The sequence below is a fragment of the Andrographis paniculata genome, unplaced genomic scaffold (assembly GCF_009805555.1).
Source record: "Andrographis paniculata isolate CXL003 unplaced genomic scaffold, ASM980555v1 Contig5END, whole genome shotgun sequence".
In the NCBI taxonomy this organism is placed as follows: domain Eukaryota; kingdom Viridiplantae; phylum Streptophyta; class Magnoliopsida; order Lamiales; family Acanthaceae; genus Andrographis; species Andrographis paniculata.
In genome coordinates, this window is record NW_026137595.1 from 954,628 (window position 1) to 973,456 (window position 18,829).

Genomic DNA, 18,829 nt, shown 5'->3' on the forward strand with positions numbered 1-18,829 from the left:
GAAAAAGTTAAATCCTCGACAGGGAATAATGAAATGCCAATATATGTGCATGTGTGTGCAGAGAGAAAGAGAGAGAGAGAGAGGATAATTAAAGTTATTGGGGAAACGACATCTCATTCGAAAGATATGTAAAAAGGACAGCGGATTGAGCTTTATGAAGAACACCAAGTTGGACCCGTGTATATTGACAAGACAAGATCTAATCTAAACAATTATTGAAATATGCTATGTCAATGCAGAGAAGTAATTCTGTAAAACCCATCTTCAGAAAATTACCAGAGCTTCAAATAAACAAGAAAAGGGAATGGGTTATAAAGGCCAGTAACAAGATTTCAATTTTTATCCTTCCCTGCATAGCCCAACAAGATTTGACACAAAATAATGGGGCCAAGAACTCGAAAGAGCTTACTTGTGTCATACTTTATGCCTCCCTTCATGGATTATTGATTAAAGTTGAAGTCAGTTCATCTTCTGCAAACAAGAGATAGAAAATGCTGCAAAGCATTTATGGGCTCACCATGAGTGGGACCTCCAAAGAGGCAAAAAATTGTTAGATATCAATTTTTGTGTAGTTTGGCAGAATGGATTGAAGTGTCAAAGTCCTTGCATTGTAATAATACCAATGCAATAATAGAATACTATCCTTCTAGCATGATAGGGGTATCCTGTATGGCTGTATTCCCTAGACAGGTCTGAATCTCCACAATAGTTTATCACAGGGCAATATATTTTTCTGTCAATAAAATATTGTGTACCAAACCTCTAGTGAATGATTAATCCTATCAATTTAGAGACTTGAGTTGATACTGAAACTCAAGTTTGGTCCCACAAGGAATCTATCATAGCTACTTTCAAGACAATCAGATGAGCATGATATATGAAATTCAGCACATCTAATGAGGAACTGGATAAGAATAGGAAACATTTCCCAGCCAAATTGCAGCTTTATGATTTTAACATGTGGTAAGTACAGTCACAGGTTAGAAACGGAAGGGATATATTAAAAAAGGGGACATCCATCATTAAACAAGATGAATATTATGGGCTTTTAATCCCCTGGTCCATCCCACCTTGACCACAATCAAATTTAGGACATCCTCTTCAGCAAATTTCATTCCTGTTCAAAGGACAACAGTATACATCACCAGAAATGAAAGCATAAAAGCCATTAAACAATATGTGATAAGTGGTCATCTTTAAAGAGTATGAGAATGAGATTTATGAGTGATCATTAGCTTTTGAGACCCCAGCAACATATATCATCAATATCACAAACTAGGGAACAAAAACTTCATGTTACAAATTTTGATTGTGTATTACATTGTAACAAGGTGTGGAGGTATGGTCATTAAATGTATGGCTCACCTTTACAGTGAACAAAGCAGCACCATCAGAAACCTGTTGGCCGGCAGTAACTCGTAGCCCACTGATGTAACCAGCAGTTGTTGCCTTCACAACATGCTGCGGAAGAAAAATAGTAAGAAACATAGGAATAGAACATCAAGACCATATCTAATGTAAAGCCCTGCAGAAAAGGAAAACTCAAACCTCCATTTTCATAGCTTCTAAAACCAATATAGGCTGCCCTTCTGTTACTTTTGTTCCATCTTTCACCAAAACCTTGACCACCAAACCAGCCATAGGAGCCACCACTGTCCCAGTTGGATGTGACGAGAATGCCTCAGGAGTAGATTTTTTATGATAATCCTCAATATCAACAAGAGCAAGTCCCTTTCTCTGTTTAAAATGGTGATGGCTTGATCCATGCCAAATGTGAATATGCTCCATCTGATCCTGAAAGGAGCAAAGAAATTTGTTGTTTTTTGTGTATAAAAAAGGCCTCGCCATATAAATTTCAAAGAAGCCTAATTTACTAATATTAGGGATAAGAAGACCAGCAATGCAAGTAAGTCGACCACCACCATGAAATGTAGCTACGGCATTGTCCCACTAGTTTCATGAGCCACTTCATAGTCCACAAAACTAATTGGCCTAGAGCAAAAAAATAGTATCTTTTTTTTTTATTATTGTTTCATGGTTCGATTGGGTTTAAATCACCTTCTGATGAGTGGATATCGTGACAGTCATGCTTACACCGCCATGTTCAACTCTAAAATCATTGTCCCTCAAGTGAATTACACTTAACTCCACACTAGGAAAGCTCCCTCCTTCCATCTGTAAAATCAAGGATGTAAAGTTTTTAAAAAACTACAATGGTTTCACATTCTCAAAATGCAAGTGTCTATCACCGTATCTGTCCATTGCGCAATGGACGAGACCAAGAAATAACCTCGATCAAATATTTCCCTTTAGACAGATAAGTAACATGCAGCGGTACAAGTTTTGAGCCACCCTTGCTAGATTCATTTTCCCAATCAAGCTCCACTGATCGCTTGGCACGATGATTGACTCGAAAAGGAGGGTTAGCATACCAAACAGAAAGGCTACCTGCATACAATTTACCAGATTTGGATCAAGAAATATAAGACATATTTACAGTCAAATAAGGAAGGTCATCAAATCACCTGGAGCACTTTTTCCCATTTCTGCCTGTTCTTTTTCTAAAATACAAGCAGTTGCAATGGCAGCGCTATGTACAGCAGGCTGATACACTTGCTGTGTGGATAACTCATCATTCAGATCAATGAACAGATCGTCTTTATGCATCTCAATGAAATGGGTCTCAACATCTCCATTTTCAAAAGCTCCATGATTTGAAATTTTTAAAAGAAAATCAATATTGGTTGGCAAACCTGCAACCTGTGAAACTAATGGTCAAATTCTAGTCAATTTATACAACAGGCAATACCTTGGAGCATATAATTGAAAATAATGAAGAAGAGGATGAGCAGGATGAACCAATTCATAATAGATATATAAGGGACAGATACTGTAAAAGCACAAGGTCAGGAGAAAACATAAATGAATTGCCATAAAACAGTATACCTGAAACTTTGACAGGCAGTCCTTCATTTTGATTAATGCACCCATTCGATCTTGTCCCCAGACCACTAGTTTAGCTATCATGGGATCATAATGCATGCTAACTGTATCCCCCTGCTCAACTCCAGTCTCAACCCTTACTGATCATCCCCATTAAATTAAATGAGAAAACTTTCTGTTCTTTTTCAAAGAAAAAAATAGATTGAAATAGAGAAGAGCTAAAAACATGCCCAAAATAATCCAGCAAATTTCTAGATACATTTCATGGCGGCCATTGTGCAAAAATTGAATGGATTTATTTGAGGGGTTGGTTTCAACGTGCTACTTTGAAGTTTTGGTACCATGGAATTTAATTAAGCTGTCACTCTAATTTACCTTCTGGAGAAACTGGAACAGGACGATAATGATGCAGCATTCCAGTTGCTGGGAGGAATCCTTTTGGTACATTCTCAGCATATATGCGGGCTTCAAATGCATGGCCTGTTATTTGAAAAATTCAATCAAAACTCTAAAATATTAGCTCCAGTTAAACAATATTGACAAGGATACTCAAAGGATTTCTAAATCTAGAAATTTACCTGATAAGGGCACCTGTGATTGAGAAATTGGAAGAGGTTCTCCATTGGCCACACGAATTTGCCACTCCACAAGATCTTGACCAACAATCATCTCTGTAACAGGATGTTCAACCTGCAGGAAGGTTAGTTTTACTTGCAAATATATAAGAATCAGAAAAATAAGACCTAGAAAATTCAAACCACCTGAAGACGCGTGTTCATCTCCATAAAATAAAACTCTCCAGAAAGGGTATCAACTATAAACTCAACAGTACCAGCACTGTGGTAATTGACTGCCTATAAAATTCAAAGCAAAGTCACAATGAGAGAAAAATATAAAAAGAAGAAGGTTATATTGTAAACCAATGTGGACAAAATAAAGATATGGCTGTAATGAATGAATTGTAAGGCTGTTATGGCGCAAATTATAGCAGAAGAACATAGAGGAGGAAGTAACAAGAATGTGAGTCTCATAACCATCAGAGCCAAGATTGGTAAGAGTAAAGGCAAACAAGCATGATTTGTTTCTTCAGAGTTTAGGAATAACAGGTCCTATCAATTGGTGCCAAACGGATTTGAAACTGCAGTATTAAAAAGAACATCCAGATCATTGATCCTTTAACACTTCATAAAAGAATGCAATCTCCATTACAAGTACCAATAAACAAGAAATCCCTCATCAAACAATATTTACTAAGGCAATAAGGAATGTAGCATCCATCACCTTTGCAGCAGATACAGCTGCCTGGCCCAGATGCAACCGAAAGTCACTACCTATGTTTGGCTGCAGGTGCAGTGCAGAACATTGATCAAAATTATATATAGCAATAAAAAGGGAAAACCATAAAGCAGACTTTAGAGTGTAAAGTGTGAAGCAGATGAAGGAAATTACAGCAGGTGCTTCTTCAATAATCTTCTGGTGTCTCCTCTGGACACTACAATCTCTCTCATTAAGATGTATAACATTACCATATTTGTCCCCGAAAATCTACAAAAACAACTATAGGTAAGTGTTCTCATATTTCATTACAATAATGATTTTAGTTGATAATTATTTTCATCTCTTCATCAGCCAATTCTTCACGATTGCAAGAATAACAGAATTGAGGGAAACAAACAATAAAAGGCAGTGTATGATGAATAACCAGTTTTGGGGGCACAACTATAGAGAAGAGTATCCAAGTTGATATTGAATAGTTGAATTCAAATGTGTGGGTACCTGAACTTCTATGTGCCTTGGTTTTGTGATATATTTCTCCAGCAAGATGGTGTTTATTCCAAAGGATGCAGCAGCCTCTCGTTGTGCTCCAACAAATGAATCGACAAATTCAGCTGGATCATAAACAATCCTCATCCCCTGAACAGGCCAGAATGCAATTATAAATTATGTTTAAGAAGCATCAATGAAATAGATGTGTGCTGACTAGCAATTCTTTCACAAATTTTTCAGGTAAAATAGAAGACCTGAAGCAAATAATTACCATTGGATCCCATTTATCTCATGATTTAACAAATTAAAATAACAGTTTTACAAGAAAAAATGTCAGCATACTATGATATGGCCAGTTCAGAATGTATTGCTCATCAAGACAAGAAGCCAGATCTTCATTAAACTAGCTAAAAGTTATCATATTTCCAAGAAAGAGCATGTCCAATAACAGCGTATAGCACCATCCCTTTTTCTTTTAAATCGAAAACTCATGTTAAACTACAAACAATCTCATTTGTTAAATAAACAAACATAGGAACACAGAAAGAAGTTGCACCTTCCCTCCTCCTCCATGAGTTGGCTTGATCAACACAGGATATCCAATTTTATCTGCCTCAGATCTCATGAGATCAATATCTTGCTCTGCACCATGATAACCAGGCACAAGGGGAACTCCTGCTGCACCCATAATTGTCTTTGAAGCACTGAAACATAAACTCTAACCAGAATTAGAACCTGACATACAGTTTTGAAGGAACAAGCAAAACAACAGTGAATAAAAGCAGACCAAGAAGTACTAGAACCTTGATGAATGGCCCAAAGCTTTTACCTTTTATCACCCATGTCTCGAATTGCAGAGGCTGGGGGTCCAATAAATGTAAAACCCTCATCCTCACAGAGTTGAGCAAAGTGAGCGCTTTCTGATAAGAAACCATAACCTGGGTGGATAGCCTAACTATCACAAATAAGATTTTCCACCCCAACGGAGCATCCCACAAGCAATAAACAACAAAACATTCATATCACGACCAATCAGCGCATCGAGGGTGAAATTTCCATGTCAAGCAAAATAACTCATCTGCGCCAATATAATAACTTCACAGATTTTATTTATAGCCTTATTAGAAGTCCTTCAATACAACCATAGAAATGTCCTGTTTAATTTGTCATCTCCTGAAATTGAACCAAGCTTGTCAGTTTCACCTTGTTATAAGTAGCTTTCATGTAGAGCTGTTAAACGAGCCTGGCAAACTCGAGTAACTCCACTCATTTAGGATTCGACCTAAAATAATAGCTCAAGTTTGGATCATTAAGCTCGAATTCAAGCTTCAGCTCAGCTTGTAAGGTTCGAGCTCAAGCTCAAGTTCGAATTCGGCTTGAATAGCACACATATTATGTATATTTTAATATACAAGTTTATATAATATCTAGTTTTATTCACAAATTGTCGTAATAAAATTATTCAAATTTCATAAACAAATAGAAACTTTTATATAAAAAAAATATACATTCATATGTATAATGATACAAATAGAGAATAAATTTTCAAGCTGGATTTCTAATCGGTTATCTCTATAAACAAGTATGAGTTGAGCTGTTGACGAGCCATGACTACTTCCATGTCCTGAACTTTAAATTCCAAAAATTGTCTTGAATTGATTCATGAAATAAATTAGAAAGCTACTTAGGTGAAACTGGCAGGCTTGGTTCATATCTCGCGATCGTTTGATCATCATAAAAAACATTTGAAGCAAGCTTTCCAGTATCTCCCAAATTATCAAACGCAAAGAGAAATAAATCATAAACAACGCAACAATGGAACACTATCAGCGTGTGCAACCTGAGCGCCAGTTCTGGAAGCAGCTTCAATAATGGAGGAAGCGTTGAGGTAGCTAAGGCGAGCCGGAGGAGGACCAACTCGAACAGCTTCATCAGACGATTTAACATGTAGGCTGCTCTCATCGGCGTCACTGTAAACGGCAACCGTCCGAATCCCCAACCTCTTGGCGGTCCGCATAATCCTGCAAGCAATTTCACCTCTATTGGCTATCAAAATCTTGTCAATTCTTCCGCTGGATCGACCTACCGAATCTGTCGACGACGCAGCAGACGAGGATCCATAGAAACGGAGAGGAAAGTAATGGCTTCTTCTGCGACGGATTAGGGAAGTGAGGGAAGACATTGTTGCTGAGCTGCAGAGTGCAGTGAGGAAGAGATGGCTTATTCCTGTGTCTCATCTTATACGGAGGAGAGGAAAATAATTATTTATTAATTAGATAATAAATTAATTATGAAAAGCGTGCTACCTCTGGATAACGATTCTTACACAACGCTGGCGTGGCAAACGGGTAATAACAATCACTTTCTCACAATTTTATTTTTCAAAATTTTTAAAAATAATACACCCTCTGTCCTCCAAACTCCAAACGTATGCTCATTTGACTGGATATGATTTTAATAAAAAATAAATAATAATGATTACTTAAAAAAAACTACAAAAATATAATAATTTTTTACTTTTGAAATAATATTATTTTTCAATGACAATCTAAATTAAAAAATGAGCATATTTAAATGATAGATGAAGTAATAAACAATAAATAATTCTTTTACAAAAATCAGAAAAAAAAACTTTAAATACTTATTGCCAAAAATCAAATATACAACTAAAAACAATATTTTTATATTTTTACATAATTATTATTCCACGATCAAAAATTTAATTCATTTAAAAACACAGAGCGAAGAGAACCATTGTCTCATTAGCTTTTCTCTTAAAAACAATTAAATAATAATTATATTTATTTTTAATAAAAATATATAAAATAATTTTTATATTCTTATTAAATTAATTAATTATATATAATTATAAATTTATAATTTAAAATTTTTAAAACCGTAAAAAATATTTGCCAATTAATATTAGCTATTTTGTTTGCCCATAGTAATATATTCTTATCTATTATTTTAATATATTTATGTATTTGGTAATTTATTATTTCATTTTTAAAATTTTTAGTAATTGAAATTATCAAGTTTTTTTTTATTTTTTATTTGTAAAATATACTAATTTATTAAATTAAAGAAGAAATATAAATATATATACTAAAAAAACTTATACTCCCTCCATACATTTGCTTTTTGCAGGTAGATTTTTGAATATTAGTATTATATTAAATTATAGTAAAAAAGACAAAAATACCCGGTATGGTGTAATATAAAAGTAATGACATTTGTGAAAGGGTATTTATTATATTAAGTATAATTACTAAATTGGGAAATGATAACCTTATTTTGGAGGGAGGGAGTATATAATTTTACATTATTTTCGATTTTAAAAAAAAAATATTATTTTTAATTAAAATATGTAAATAGAAAAATTAATATATTAATAATATTTTTATAATTTTCAATAATTAATAATAAATTTTATGGAAAATCCTAAACTCTAGATAATATATAAATATCTGATATCAAAATTAACACTATGGAGTATTTGTTTTTAATAAAATTATATACCATTTTTATAAAATGTTACGTCAAAATACCATTTAAATAAAAAATTAAATTAAATTTTATCTTAAGTTAATTTCAAATCATAACCATACAAATTATTTATTTTATCAAATAATTAATTGAACTAGTTAGTTAAACAACTAAACCCAACAGGTAATTCTCAAATACACTCAAAGACTCAAATTGACGCAGCACAGCATCTTAATATTAATAATAATAGGCAAAAAAATCAATTTTATTTTTAATCTAATTAAAATATATCAATTTTTCTCATAATATATATATATATCTCATTAATTTTACCCCTAAAAAAGAAAATTGCTTATTTAAACGTAATTAAGTTGACGTGACAGCCGACCTTGAACATGACGGTCATGTATAATTATATACGACTATGTTATTATACGGTCATATATAATTTAGTGTACAATTATACACCGTCGTATTGTCACACAGTCATATACCTCTCTATTTTAGTCTAATTTTTTTATTATTATATTTTTTAAATTTAAAATAATTGATATAGTTAAAATGAGAATAGTAATAGTAATATGATTAAAATGTATTAATTTTAGTTTAAATATTAAAATTTATTGGGTATGGTTTTTTTAATGATTTTGCCTAAAATTCTACTCTTCATCAAAATTTTCACTCTTACAAACATCAAATTACACAACTATTTTTTTATTTTTTTTATATTATATTAAAAATTAATTCAAATAAAAAATAGAGTTGTGGGTTAGATTAAAAATACTGAAGCAACTATTTTTTAAAATTAAATCTGCATAAATAAAATTTGTGGATTGAAAATGACCTAAATCTATCAATTTTATACTTCTTTTTTCCAATTACAAAGAAATGTGTGTAAAATTGAAGGGCGGAGAAATAGAAAGGAAACGAGTATAAAATTGAAAGATGAATGAAATATATATTTTTTAAAATTAATATTATTAATTATGAAATATATATGTTGTGTGAATTATATATTATATTATACCGATATAATTTCTTTATTGTAATGAAATCAGTGAATGTGTTATATTGTATAGCCAACGTATTAAATATGTATTAAATATATGCTATATATTGCACTATGTTGTATAAAATATATTAATCACGTACCGGTTTATTTATATTAAATTGTATTAAAATATTTTTTTTTAGTAAATAATTATTTATTAATTTCTATAAAAATATTAAAGAGTAAATAAAAAATTTATGTTGCATCCTATTCCCGTTTTTACTAGCCGTTGCTGAAAAAGTCAAGACGTTGTTATAATAACTATCCAAATTAAAATAAACTTAGTAATTAAATTAATTTAAAATACTATTTGTAATTCTAATATAATATAATCAGAGTTTTACGAAAAAAGAAAAAAAAAAAATATATATATATATATATACATTCAAATCAAAATCAAAATCGAAATAATATATTTGAAAACAAAAATCTTAACAATATTTGTTGGTTTAATTAGTTTCGAATAAAATAATATCATTATATCTTGGTAATCCTTTTGTTTTGGATCCGAATGGATCCCACGATGATGCGCTGGCAGTCTCACAGCATGCCACGTAATTCGGAGAACCAAAAACTACCTTCGGAGATCGGCGAAACGACGTCGTAACATTGACAAACACCGTTTATATATATACTTGCAGAGATCGAAAGCCAGCGGAAAAAGGAAGAAGAATTCGATATGGAAGCCTGAGCGTAGCGCGGAACTATTGAAGTATAGCGTTTGATTCCCAATAATCTGCCTCCGTCGTCGTCTTTTCCTCTATTTTTGAAGTGCTGCATTATTTCAAGTAAGGTAGTTCGTCAATCATTCATGCATATTAGGAGAATTTGAATCACTGGCGCAGGATATATATTATATACATAGCATAGTTTGGTACTGCATACAGAGTAAAACTCTCGGATACACAGGCTTGGTGGATCCATATTTTATTGGCGACACAGCGATAGAGTGGAAGATTTGATTGAGATTTTGTTTTTGAACACTTTTAATACAATAATACGTACGTGATCTGTTTTCTCTGTTTCTGTGCTTTTTTGTTTTTTTATCCTCTTCGAGTAAGTGTTCGTTTCTTCGACGCATTGGTTTGTTGTAAATCTGTTTGATGTGACGATATTGTGTTCCTTTGATTCCGCTGTGCAGTAGAATTGCGGATTGCATGATCATCGTTAAAATTGCTTTTATTAATTAGTGTTTTGCTTTGGTCGATCGTAGAATCGTTGTAGGGTAGTTTTGCTCGTGGTGCTCTTATTACTTCAATTAGGTTTTGCTGAATTTCACTTAATATCTTTGGTTTAATTTATAGCGTAATTCGCCAGATAATTCTTGGTTAATTTAATTCCTGAGGACGTCGCAACCATTGCTGAATTATAACATTGAAACTAAGCAAACAGCCATCTGCAAAGCCGAAGGGATGACAAGCTTGTTACACGGAGAATCTAGGAGAATGTACTCGTGGTGGTGGGATAGTCATGTATATCCCAAAAACTCAAAGTGGCTCGAGGAGAATCTAACAGGTAAATAAGCATTTATTATATCTTATTATTCATTATTGGGATCGGTATTTGTTACTTTTCCTTTGTTCTTGTAAGTGTTTGTGTTCTGGACTCTGGAATGAGAAGAAACTTTCTTGATTGAGGATCTTCTAACTCAAATTTTTTAGTTAACTTTGTCTGCTTTTGATACTTTTCCTTTGTTCTTGTAAGTGTTTGTGTTCTGGACTCTGGAATGAGAAGAAACTTTTCTTGATTGAGGATCTTCTAACTCAAATTTTTTTATCAACTTTGTCTGCTTTTAATCAGATTGTCTAATGTCATATAGCAAATTGTGAATGCCTCGTCTCATTAGCAGAATGCATATTTTAGATTTGGAAGTGCTAACAACTATGATTTTACCGATACAGATATTGATGTCAAAATCAAAACAATGATAAAGCTCATTGAGGAAGATGGGGATTCCTTTGCAATGAAGGCCGAGATGTATTACAATAGACGGCCAGAGCTTATGACATTGGTCGAGGATTTTTACCGAGCATATCGTGCATTAGCAGAAAGGTACGACCACGCAGATAGGGTGATTCGGCACGCACAAAATACTATGTCAGAAGCTCTTCCAAATCATGCTCCTTTGATGTTTACTGATAATTCACCTCCAAGTGCTGGAACTGATCACAGACCTCCTGAGATGTTTAAACCGGTATGTGCATGGTCTCGTGTTCCCTATTTTGGTCTGATTTTCAAGAATGAAATAACAGCTAAAATCTAACATGTAGGAAGCTGAGGAGATTCTTACGCTGAAGGCAGCTATTACAAAACTTGAAGCCGAGAAAGAAGCTGGTGTTGCACGGCACCAAGAGTGTTTGAAGAAGCTGTCCGATCTCCAGAGAGAGATGTCGAAAGCAAGGGATGATTTCAGAAGGCTATTGGACCACGCAAGCATAGTTGATGATGAAAGGTTTAATACTGAAGTAGTTGAAGCACAGCCAAAAATTGAACCAAATGGATCAGTGGTTGAAAAGAATGATGCTGTGAAAAGATACATATCAAACCTTGAGATCAGATTACAACAAGCTGAAGAAGATAACAGGGGTTTGAAAGAGAGAGCTGAAGTTGCCGAGACTGAAATCGAAATCCTCAAGCAAAGCATTCTGAGCTTGACTGAGGAAAAGGAAGCAGCAGCCACACAATACCAGTCGTGCCTCGAGACGCTATCGAGCAATCTCCCATGTGCTCCAAAAGAAGCCAAGAACCTCAATACGGAGATAGATGATAATGAAGCATCCAAGTTTACAAGTGCTGAAGAAAGATGTTGTCTATTAGAAAAAATGAACCAGTCTCTCCACTCGGAGATGGAAGCTTTGATGCTAAAGATGAAAACTCAGACTCAAGAGCTTACCAAGAAGCAGAAAGAACTCGGAAAAGTTTACCGACAATTGGAAGGACGGCGCAGAATTTTGGAGAAAGAAAAGAACTCAACTCTTCAAAGAGTCGATGAGCTAAGCTCATGTTTAGAGTCGGAGAGAGATGAACATGCCCGGTATGTGCAGATGACCGAAGTTAGTAACACTAGAAAAGATCTCGAAATGAGACTTCTGCAAGAAGAATGTGAAATTAGAAAGAGAGAACTTGATAGTGCACTGGATAATGCAATAGTTAGTGAAATTCAGATATCTGTCTTACAAATAACAGCCCAAGGGATGGAAGAAGATAATTATGCCTTGAGTTTGGAGTATCTGAAGCTCATTGAGAAATCCCGATTGTCTGCAAAAAAGATCTCTAAGTTGGAGGCAAGAATTATCGAGCAACAAGAAGGAATCAAGTATCTGCGCGAAGAGGTTATTGAGAGAGAGATCAATGAAGAGATTATGAAAGGTAATTTGCTAAAGAAGATAACAGAGAAAGATGAGATGGAGGCCAAGGCAGAATCAGTTTATCGGCAGCTAAACTATTCCATGATCAATCAGTTTATTTACGAGCAGAAGGTTCTTGAGCTACACGAAGCATGTCTCCGCTGTATGAACCAAAACAAGTGTCTTAGAACTCAATTGGATGCATGTGGCCCTGAGATCTCGTTGTTGAAGGAATGTATTGCATCCTTGGAGAACCACATTGGTGTACATATCAAGCTTCAAGATCCTGAAAACAACGAATCACAGGTATGAAATGAAACATTGCCTATGCATAATTTGCAATGTCTTTATAACTAATTGAGTCTTTTCTTCGTTTTCAGGGTGCTGGAGTAACAAGTAATTCATCATACAAAGACATTGCTAATGATGGCAAGGAAACCTCCGTGCCGAGCACCTTTTCTGACCTGTGTAAATTACGGGTTAGGCTTCAAGCTACTGCGAAAGCAGCTGCTGATATCAACGAGCAACTGGCTAAAGAGAATGTCGGTCTCCGCTTGAAGGTGGATGATTCGACAAGGCAGCTAGAAGCCATGCAGTCTGAGAGAGTACGACACCAGACAAATATGAAGCTTATGTCTGATCATATCTCGGAAACAGATGGTGCAGTTTTAACAAAAGATATTTTGCTGGATCGGGTGTCTAGTACTTCATCGCATTCATTCAAGAAGAGGGAGAATTTGGAAATGAACAAACGAGCTTCCGAGTTATGGGAAACTTGCGCCTTGGATGGCAATATTGGCCTTACATTTACAAAGTCAAAGAAATTAGATTCTCCATCTTCTCCGGACAATACTGATATTTGTCTCCTCAGAGTGACGAAGACACCTAAACGCAGGAATTGCTCGACTTTGGATTCGAAGGAAGAGCAGAGTGTAGACAAGTCACAAATCTCTGAAACATCTCTTCAAGAAGGGAACAAGAGGAAGTACTTACAAAGGATCAATTCAGATGTTCAGAAGCTGGAAAATCTTCGAATCATTGTCCAAGACCTGAAGAGGAAACTCGCCTTATCTTCAACGACCACAGCCAAGAAAGGAATCATCGAATGCGAGTCGCTCGAGAGGCAACTTCAAGAAGCTGACACATCTGTTGCAACACTGATCGATCGCAACGACAGACAGATGAGAAGCATCAATGGCCTATCCTCCAGCACGAATTCCTCGTTCGACTTTGAAAATGAGATCGGCAGAAGCAGGAGAATATCACAAGAAGCACAAAACATGGCTGAAAACATCGGAAGGCTCGAAGAGGAAGTGCAGCAGTTAAAATTAGCTATACAGAAACTGGACAACGATAACGATGGACAAACCAAAACACAGGAGACAAGAAGAAGTGTTCTTCTAAAAGAATACATCTATGGAGTGAGTCGAAGAACTTACAAAAGGCCTAAGAAAATACGGTTTTGCGCATGCATTAAGCCTTCTACACATGAGGTATGACTTCATTTCGATATCTATTTATAATTTTTTGAATTTTTTTTTTTTTTTGCTCTTCATTTTCAATACAAGAAAAATAGATACACGACTATTCGATACATCTTAAACACAAACAAATATATATATAGCATGGGAGGAAAGAGTGCCTTAGGCACTGCTAAAATCTGACCCTCTCGTGATTGCAGACACTGTTTCCTAATTGCTATTTGCCATTGGTAGCTTAGCTCACACATTATTGCTATATTTAACACAAGGATCTGCTGTTTTGCAGCTATGAAGCATGTAGTTGCAGGCCCCGACAGCCTCGCCAACTGTCAAGAACAACCATTCCTGCCCTAATTCTTCCAAGAATTTCGATTTGTTCATCTTCTTCATCACCTCCGCTCCCGGATTCGCCAGTGCTAGCTGTTGTCGATACACACCACAGGTGAATTCGATTAGATTGCTCGTTACTTAATGTTATTAAGTATCCATGATTCTGCGATTGTATTTAGTTTTGCTTTTAGATTTTTATATACTAAGCATGAATTAATTACCTTGAGCCCTCGTCGATCAATGATCTTCTTAACCTCATCGAGCATGCTAATACCACTTGTGTCGATGTTTCCAATGGCTGAATAAGCCAAAACATAATTGTCAACATGACTGAAACTTGCCTGCATTTATATGTACTTTTGAATTTCGATTATAAGTTTGTTTGTGTTACTCACCGCTCATGTCAAGTATAATGTACTGCAAGTCTGTTTCTCCCGATCTTTTCACTCTGTCTTCTTCTTCGTCAATCCATCTCGAAATCCTGTAATCACAAAAGAAGCTCGTAACCATGATCATTGACAAAGCCGGGGCTTTTAGTATGATCTTGAATAGTTTAATTACCTCTCCCTTAAGTAGTTTGCATTTGCAAAGTAGATTGGAGCGTCGATTTCGAGAATCAGAATCCCGGGAACATTCTGCGCGTTTTCGTAATGATCAACGCTTCGGTAAACCTTAGAATCCGGAATGTTTCCTAGAACTAATGTCCTCGGTCTTGCTACAAACAATAGCACCCTTAGGACAGACAGCCCAATCTGCAAAACCATAAATTAGTTAGTTTATAAGTTGTGAAACCTCTGTTTCATTACAATATATATTATTCGATATAGTTAATACTTACGGCCAAGACAAGGCCAATTTCGATGTTGGCGAAGACAACGCCAAGATAGGCACTGAGGCAGACAAGGAAGTCGAACTTGTCGACATGCCAGAGATGGATGGCTGCTTCGTAGTCGATGAGGCCGAGCATGGCAGCGATAATGATTGACGAAAGAACGACAAGGGGCGTATAATGGAACAGGGGAGTCAAGAACAGCAGCGTTACCATCACCGCCAGCGCCATCACGATGTTCGACACGGCTGTTTTGCACCCGGCGTTGAAGTTTACGGCCGATCGCGAAAATGGACCTAATTACCAAACCAAATATCATCGATTGATCAATCTTAAAAGTGTTTGTTGTGGTTGGTAAGTTTGGTAGTTTAGTTAGTTAAGATTTAAGAATATATATATACCTGTGGTGAGGTAACAAGAAGTGCAAGAACCAGCAATGTTCATCATCCCAAAAGCAATCATTTCTTTGTTGCCATCAATGTTGTAGTTCTTCAGCATTGCAAAGCTTCTCCCCACTGCTATTCCTTCCTGTTTCAGTTAATGGAATTTACTCGAATGTCAGAATCTATATATATATATATATATATCTAGAGAGAGAGAGAGAGAGAGAGTAGTTACAGCTAAGGAAATGATGCCCGTGACAATGCCAGTTTTGACAACTAGTGTCAGGTAATTGGAATCGAAATTCAGGTCCATTATTGAGGGTGGATTTAACCCTTTCTTCAAATGACCAATCTGCCAAGTTACCAAAAAAAAAAAAACAAAATACACATTTACTACAATTTCATCTGCAAATAATTAACCAGTCCAACCCTATCATCACCACACATAGGTCATAGGTACGTACCACTTGGATGCCATGTTTCTCAGCATGCGTAAAGTACACCAACACAGTTGCCAATATCACCGATGCTAATGGTGCTATTGCTGATACCCAGAACATGTTTGGCCTCTTCTTACTCTGCATTCAACCAAACAATTAATTAATTACCATTTAATCAGTAACACTATTAAAGAAATAAATAAATTACTTACAAAGTATCTGGAAATCAGTAGGTAGAAAAGGAATACAACTCCCAGCACTGCACTTTCCCATCTCCACTGCAATTTACATTCATTAATCTAACGTCAGAAATACACATCACTTGTGTCTATTTATTCATTACCTTTACATAGATAATTTGATAATTTTGTTTCCATAAGTTTGTCCAATTTTTCAAAAAATTTCAAACCTTTTATCTAAACTGAGGCAATGGGTTTCCAAATTAGGGCAAAATTCATGGATGAGATGATGTTATATCATCATCATCGGTGCCAGCAGCAGTAGGCAGAATTCATTTTTGATGTTACTATCTATGTATATATACACATAATTATTAGTTTCTAATCTATCCAATCCTGTCCTGTTCGGTCCAGTTTATTTCTAATTTATCGTGTGATTCTTAGAAGCGCCACGTGGAGGAATCAACGGTGTCGATTCGTCCACGTTTCATTAGGTATGGGGTGGCGGGTACGTGTACTGCTCACATAATTCGCCTGGTTCTCAGTTCCCTTGCAGGGAAGGCCAAACTGTGACGGCAAATCTCAACCGTTCATTCGTGGACCCCACCATTTATGAACGGTCTCGATCGCAGCAGACGGTATGGCAGCCGAAAACGATGATGATAAGGGGCAAAATAGTCTATTACTATTATTGAATAATTTGATCATGCTTTTTGTGGTTAGTTAATTATTCTTTTCACACGATAATCGTAATTAATTAGTGGCTAATCACAATTAAGAAAAGTGTACCTGGTGCGTCTGCGAGAAGACGGATCGCATGACCGAGACAACGTCCGTAGCGTGGGTGAAGTGCTCGAGGCCGAGCACGCCTTTGAGCTGCTGGAGGATCACCACCGTCGCTGCTCCGCCCATGAATCCGACGATCGTAGCGTGCGATAGGAAATCGACTATGAAACCTAGCCTGCTCCGTCATTGACGGTTATTAATGAGACGACGGTTAATAATTGAGGCGTGTTTTTCTGGTTGTGTGAACTGTGTAGTGATCGATCGATTGATTGATTTGGATTTGAGTATTAGTTTGTTACCGGAAAATGCCGAGGGCGGCTTCGAAGAGGCCGGTGAATAGCGTCGAAGTGAAGGCGAGGTGAAGGTAGAGCTGAGGATTCTCTAGCGGATTCACCTCCTTTCCGAGCATCGACGCCATGAGGAGCGATCCGACGGCGACGGTCCCCACCGCCAGATCTCGCGAACTCCCCATCACGGCGTACACCAGCGCCGGTACGAAGCTGGAATCTGCGATGAACAGTTCAGTTGTGTTTGGTGAGTTAAATTTTGAATTAGTTTCGAAATAAGAAAGCGGTTATTAATTCGGTTGTAGATATGTGTATAGAAGTGTGTGTATAATGTTACTGGCTTACATAGGCCGAGGATTGGGGGCAGATTCGCGAGTTTGGCGTAGCTGATGCCCTGAGGAATGGCGAGACTGGCGATGGTGATGCCGGAGATGAGGTCGGACTTGAAGAAGCTCAGAGTGTAGCGCGGGGACCATTCCAGGATGGGGAAAAAGTACTGAAGTCCGAGGAGGAGCTTCCTCCGCGGCGGCTGGTCCTTGAACTGCCGGAGCGGGTCGTCGGGGAAGAACGTCTCCTTCAGCGTGTTCTTCAGCGACTGCACGAACGGCTTCGGCGGCGGAACGGCGACGCGGCGGCTAGCACCGCTCTCGAATTCCGCGGAGTATTCGTCGGACGACATTTGATCGGCGTTTCCCATTTTCTCTGCAACAATGCCGGAATTGTTCGCCGGAGTGAATTTTGGGAACGTTAGGGATTTGCAGGTTGGGGAAGAAGGCATGGAAAGGGGGTTTATATAGTGGAGGGAGTGGCCAGTTTGAGTGTGACGTGGGGCCCTAAAGCTGAAGATTTTCGGGACTCCGGGGACGGATTCAATCTGGAGCGTTCATATATTGCCGCCCACTTATTGGACTGTTCTGATTTATCTGGCGCTGTACAGCAGGGACCTCCTAACTTTCAGCGCTGAAGAACACTTGTGGTTCAGTCAAAAACCAGAATGCAAATTATGAATGATTAATTGCATCTCATTTAGGAAATTTCTCCTCACAAACGTGTCTTTACCGCTCCACTAATCCAATGGCTTTAACGTGTACAAAATACTTAGATACAAACGTATTTAAATTCAAATTACATTTGTTATTTTTATATTAAATATAAATATTTTATGATAAATTACGTAGTATAAAAATAAAATTATTAAACCCTTTATTGAAATATATATATGCACAGAGATATGATTATCTCTAATTTAAATTATAGACTGCATTATTATTATTATTATTATTATTATTTTTTATTTTTTTTTCAGTATATATATAGTCTATGGTCTATTTTTAAAAAAATATATTATTTTTTTCTATTATACAAACATATACTCCCTCCGTCCCATCCCAAACAATGTCCAATATTTACTTTTGGCACTAGTTTTTAGGTGGATAGTATTAAGTAGGATAATTTAAAAAATTAGGTGATGTGATGGAGAGAGAAATATATATTTTATTTTTTTATTTGGATAATGTGAG

General features: G+C 36.2%; 3 protein-coding genes across 8 annotated transcripts; 1 reads left to right on the forward strand and 2 right to left on the reverse strand.

Moving 5' to 3' along the window:
* Positions 1-409: 409 nt before the first annotated feature.
* Positions 410-6,933, reverse strand: LOC127259173 (methylcrotonoyl-CoA carboxylase subunit alpha, mitochondrial). Of its 6 annotated transcripts, none has more exons than XM_051286321.1 (16): positions 6,551-6,932; positions 5,540-5,661; positions 5,267-5,414; positions 4,720-4,857; positions 4,393-4,488; positions 4,225-4,284; positions 3,705-3,797; positions 3,522-3,633; positions 3,319-3,423; positions 2,947-3,083; positions 2,526-2,760; positions 2,291-2,448; positions 2,059-2,175; positions 1,549-1,794; positions 1,366-1,461; positions 410-529 (listed from the first exon to the last, which is right to left on the reverse strand). In XM_051286321.1, the coding sequence occupies exons 1-16, from the start codon at positions 6,890-6,892 to the stop codon at positions 506-508; spliced, it is 2,229 nt and encodes a 742-aa protein (XP_051142278.1). In that variant the 5' UTR covers positions 6,893-6,932; the 3' UTR covers positions 410-505. The 6 variants fall into 6 exon arrangements, 5 of the variants coding, with proteins under 5 accessions (XP_051142278.1, XP_051142281.1, XP_051142282.1 ...); XM_051286324.1 differs by having other exon boundaries at positions 5,540-5,648; positions 6,551-6,699; XM_051286325.1 differs by having other exon boundaries at positions 5,540-5,665; positions 6,551-6,668.
* Positions 6,934-9,903: 2,970 nt separating this feature from the next.
* LOC127259084 (protein NETWORKED 1A-like) lies at positions 9,904-14,314 on the forward strand. Its single transcript, XM_051286232.1, has 6 exons — positions 9,904-10,035; positions 10,640-10,762; positions 11,149-11,441; positions 11,518-12,900; positions 12,975-14,087; positions 14,276-14,314. The coding sequence occupies exons 2-6, from the start codon at positions 10,660-10,662 to the stop codon at positions 14,312-14,314; spliced, it is 2,931 nt and encodes a 976-aa protein (XP_051142189.1). The 5' UTR covers positions 9,904-10,035; positions 10,640-10,659.
* Positions 14,017-18,084, reverse strand: LOC127258898 (sulfate transporter 3.1-like). The gene is made up of 12 exons (XM_051285960.1): positions 17,655-18,084; positions 17,322-17,529; positions 17,026-17,197; positions 16,270-16,335; positions 16,082-16,195; positions 15,853-15,969; positions 15,636-15,762; positions 15,244-15,530; positions 14,967-15,157; positions 14,801-14,886; positions 14,627-14,703; positions 14,017-14,495 (listed from the first exon to the last, which is right to left on the reverse strand). Exons 1-12 carry the CDS (start codon positions 18,004-18,006, stop codon positions 14,316-14,318), a joined length of 1,977 nt encoding a protein of 658 aa, XP_051141917.1. The 5' UTR covers positions 18,007-18,084; the 3' UTR covers positions 14,017-14,315.
* Between the last annotated feature and the right edge of the window lie 745 nt (positions 18,085-18,829).

Excerpts from the sequence above, each read along its gene's own strand:
- LOC127259173 (XM_051286321.1), bottom strand. The coding sequence starts at position 6,892 with ATGTCTTCCCTCACTTCCCTAATCCGTCGCAGAAGAAGCCATTACTTT. Across the intron at positions 5,415-5,539 it reads CGAGACATGGGTGATAAAAG|TGCTTCAAAGACAATTATGG; the intron begins GTAAAAGCTTTG and ends TTTATGTTTCAG. Across the intron at positions 2,761-2,946 it reads ACTGCCTGTCAAAGTTTCAG|GTTGCAGGTTTGCCAACCAA; the intron begins GTATACTGTTTT and ends TTAGTTTCACAG.
- LOC127259084 (XM_051286232.1), top strand. The coding sequence starts at position 10,660 with ATGACAAGCTTGTTACACGGAGAATCTAGGAGAATGTACTCGTGGTGG. Across the intron at positions 11,442-11,517 it reads CTCCTGAGATGTTTAAACCG|GAAGCTGAGGAGATTCTTAC; the intron begins GTATGTGCATGG and ends TCTAACATGTAG. Across the intron at positions 14,088-14,275 it reads TTAAGCCTTCTACACATGAG|ACACTGTTTCCTAATTGCTA; the intron begins GTATGACTTCAT and ends TCGTGATTGCAG.
- LOC127258898 (XM_051285960.1), bottom strand. The coding sequence starts at position 18,006 with ATGGGAAACGCCGATCAAATGTCGTCCGACGAATACTCCGCGGAATTC. Across the intron at positions 16,336-17,025 it reads TCTTCTCGCAGACGCACCAG|TGGAGATGGGAAAGTGCAGT; the intron begins GTACACTTTTCT and ends TGTAAATTGCAG. Across the intron at positions 14,887-14,966 it reads GCAAACTACTTAAGGGAGAG|GATTTCGAGATGGATTGACG; the intron begins GTAATTAAACTA and ends TTGTGATTACAG.